Genomic DNA, 2,488 nt, shown 5'->3' on the forward strand with positions numbered 1-2,488 from the left:
CCAGTTATATTTTGTTATTTTATTCTTTGGATTTTGATATTCGTTTTGGAATATGGCGCTTTTTTACACGCGATGCCTCCAGGAGCTACCAAGGATCAGCATAACCGATGTCCATCGCATATGCAGGGTAACATCTAAAACTCCTACTACCAAAATGGACAAGGGTTTTAAGCTATATGCTTCCTCCTACATCTGCGACTATGAGGGTATGTAGAGTAAGAGAAGCTTATGTATTTCTGCATTATGGCGCAAATTTGACAGAAACATTTATAACGTTAGCTAGCTAACTACATCAAAGCATCATGAAACCGTTAGCTAGTAGGCTATGCATGTTTGGAAACTTAAACTAACGTCATATGCTTTAAATGTCACTCTGCCCCCTCAGTCTCTAACAAAGACAGGCTGACTTGTGAGGTTAGCATCAGAGCTGCCTGTTACAGGTCTATGAAGAAAAACGAGAAGCCACACAGCCTGAGAGTAACGTTAGGGATGGGTTGGGTGTTCTGTTCTGAGTTCTCCATCAGTTCCAGTTCAGGGACAGTTTTCCAACTCTCTCAGGATAAGACTAGAGACTAATCAGTGACCAAGATCATGACTGGGTCCCCCTGACTGTAAAAAGGCAAGATATCATATTCTGAGAGCCTTGGTGAATGCATGCACTATTGTTCCAAGTTACTTGTGTTGATAGTAAGGTCACTGGGGTATAGTCAATTCTGACTTTGAACGCTCCATTCTTGGGCGCCACCCATCATTGCATGTAATCAGGCCTCTGATTTTATATCCTGTTATTATATTTATTTTATTCGTGTAATTGCCAAACTTGCCCCAGCAACCTAACTAGACTGTTACATGACATCAGTGGCATGATGACATCTCATCTGTTATGACCACTGCTCAAGTAGGATAAGTTCAATCATACTCAAATCAGTGTCAAGTCTGTAAGAATTCTCTCCATATACTTTTCTACAGATAGTGCTTCGGGATTCAGACCCTGTGATCCTCGTGTCATACCGCTGCTCCTGTGTTGCTGGTACTGCAGTGTGTAACCACACAGTTGCTTTGCTGTTTCAAACGGCGCACTATTCTGAGCTTAATGTACAGGTTGTGCCCCCTGTCCACACCTGCACTGAGACAGAGCAGAAATGGCACAAGCCCAGAACAGCGGTAAGTGATGAGATGCAATTCATAGAGCCACTGAACTGCCAATGCCAGAATCCAGCTTTTTATGGGTGAGGAACCTTATAATATAAGGATGTATTATTGAATTGAATTTTGTTTTGACAGGATTATTAGGCACTCATAGATGATTTCGCATATGCTTTATGCACACCCACACAATTTTGTTGTCTAATTGTTGAGATTGTATGTTATTTGTCTTTTGTCAGGGAGTGAAACCTGGGCCAATAAACAAAATAGTTGTCACCAAACCAAGACTCAACCGGCACATGGGAGGAGGAATCAGGTGAGATAGTGAGCTGCCTGTTAGTGTGTATAAAGAATTATTTAAAATTAACTAAAATTTAGAATGGATGTCAACGGGAGACCTACATACATTTTTTGGTCGGTCAGTTTTCCTCTATACATCCGTGCACGTGCGTCATTCTGCATGACACGATGCCTGACGCTATTATTGTCTTTCACAGAAGTACACTTTACAAGGGCTTGGTTGGGGACCCACTTGACATGTCCATGCTGCAGATTGGAGAAATATACAAAGACTTTGACATTACAGAGAAACCCCTTGCAGCAAATATGGACATCACTGACGAGAAGACCCTTGTTGAGACGACACTTGGCTTAGCACAAAAGGGCAGTGTGCTCTCGTACCAGCAACCCATACTGCCCACAAGGTCGGTCAAAATGCACAAAGATCCTCCATCTAACCCACAGCTGCCTTTTGTGGAGTCCAGGCTTGCCCCAACAGAGTGTGTACATGTTTGTACTGAGGAGGAGCACTTTCACCTTGAAAGCTTGAAGGTAGGGATGAAATTATTTCCAGTTAATGATAAACCGTCAGGGCCGTTATTACTGTTTGAAGTTGAAATTATCATTAAAATGCAATTGTGACAAATATGATAACCATGATCATTTTGGTCTGTAATCATGATTTTACATTTTCATACCATTTCATCTGTCTTGAAGGTCACATTGGACATGGCCTATAAGATTGAGGCAGCGACAAGAGAACAGGCAGCAGACCAGGAGTGGCATCAGCTCCGTCGTCCGAGGATCACCTCCTCACGTTTTAGAGAGGTATGTTTTGTGAGGGGAGCAAGCTCTGCAGAGTCCCTTGCAGAAAGAATCATGAAAGGTACCAGGCAGACTGCGGACATGAAAAGAGGTGCAGACATGGAGTTTGAGGCTGCATCGGAGTACTGCAGCCTGCAAAATGTGAACTACACCCCTTGTGGCCTCGTCATCCACCCCGATGCACCATGGCTTGGTGCATCACCAGATGGCCTCATTTTTGATCCAGTCGCACAGCCAC

General features: G+C 43.3%; 1 protein-coding gene across 1 annotated transcript; it reads left to right on the plus strand.

Moving 5' to 3' along the window:
• On the plus strand, window positions 1-1,766 carry LOC311321545 (uncharacterized protein; the record flags this gene model as incomplete). Its single annotated transcript, XM_084453540.1, has 5 exons — window positions 1-127; window positions 970-1,164; window positions 1,386-1,462; window positions 1,644-1,694; window positions 1,748-1,766. The coding sequence occupies exons 1-5, from the start codon at window positions 53-55 to the stop codon at window positions 1,764-1,766; spliced, it is 417 nt and encodes a 138-aa protein (XP_084309666.1). The 5' UTR covers window positions 1-52.
• Window positions 1,767-2,488: the final 722 nt, after the last annotated feature.

The sequence above is a fragment of the Borostomias antarcticus genome (assembly GCF_949987555.1).
Source record: "Borostomias antarcticus genome assembly, chromosome: 19".
NCBI classification, from domain to species: Eukaryota; Metazoa; Chordata; class Actinopteri; order Stomiiformes; family Stomiidae; genus Borostomias; species Borostomias antarcticus.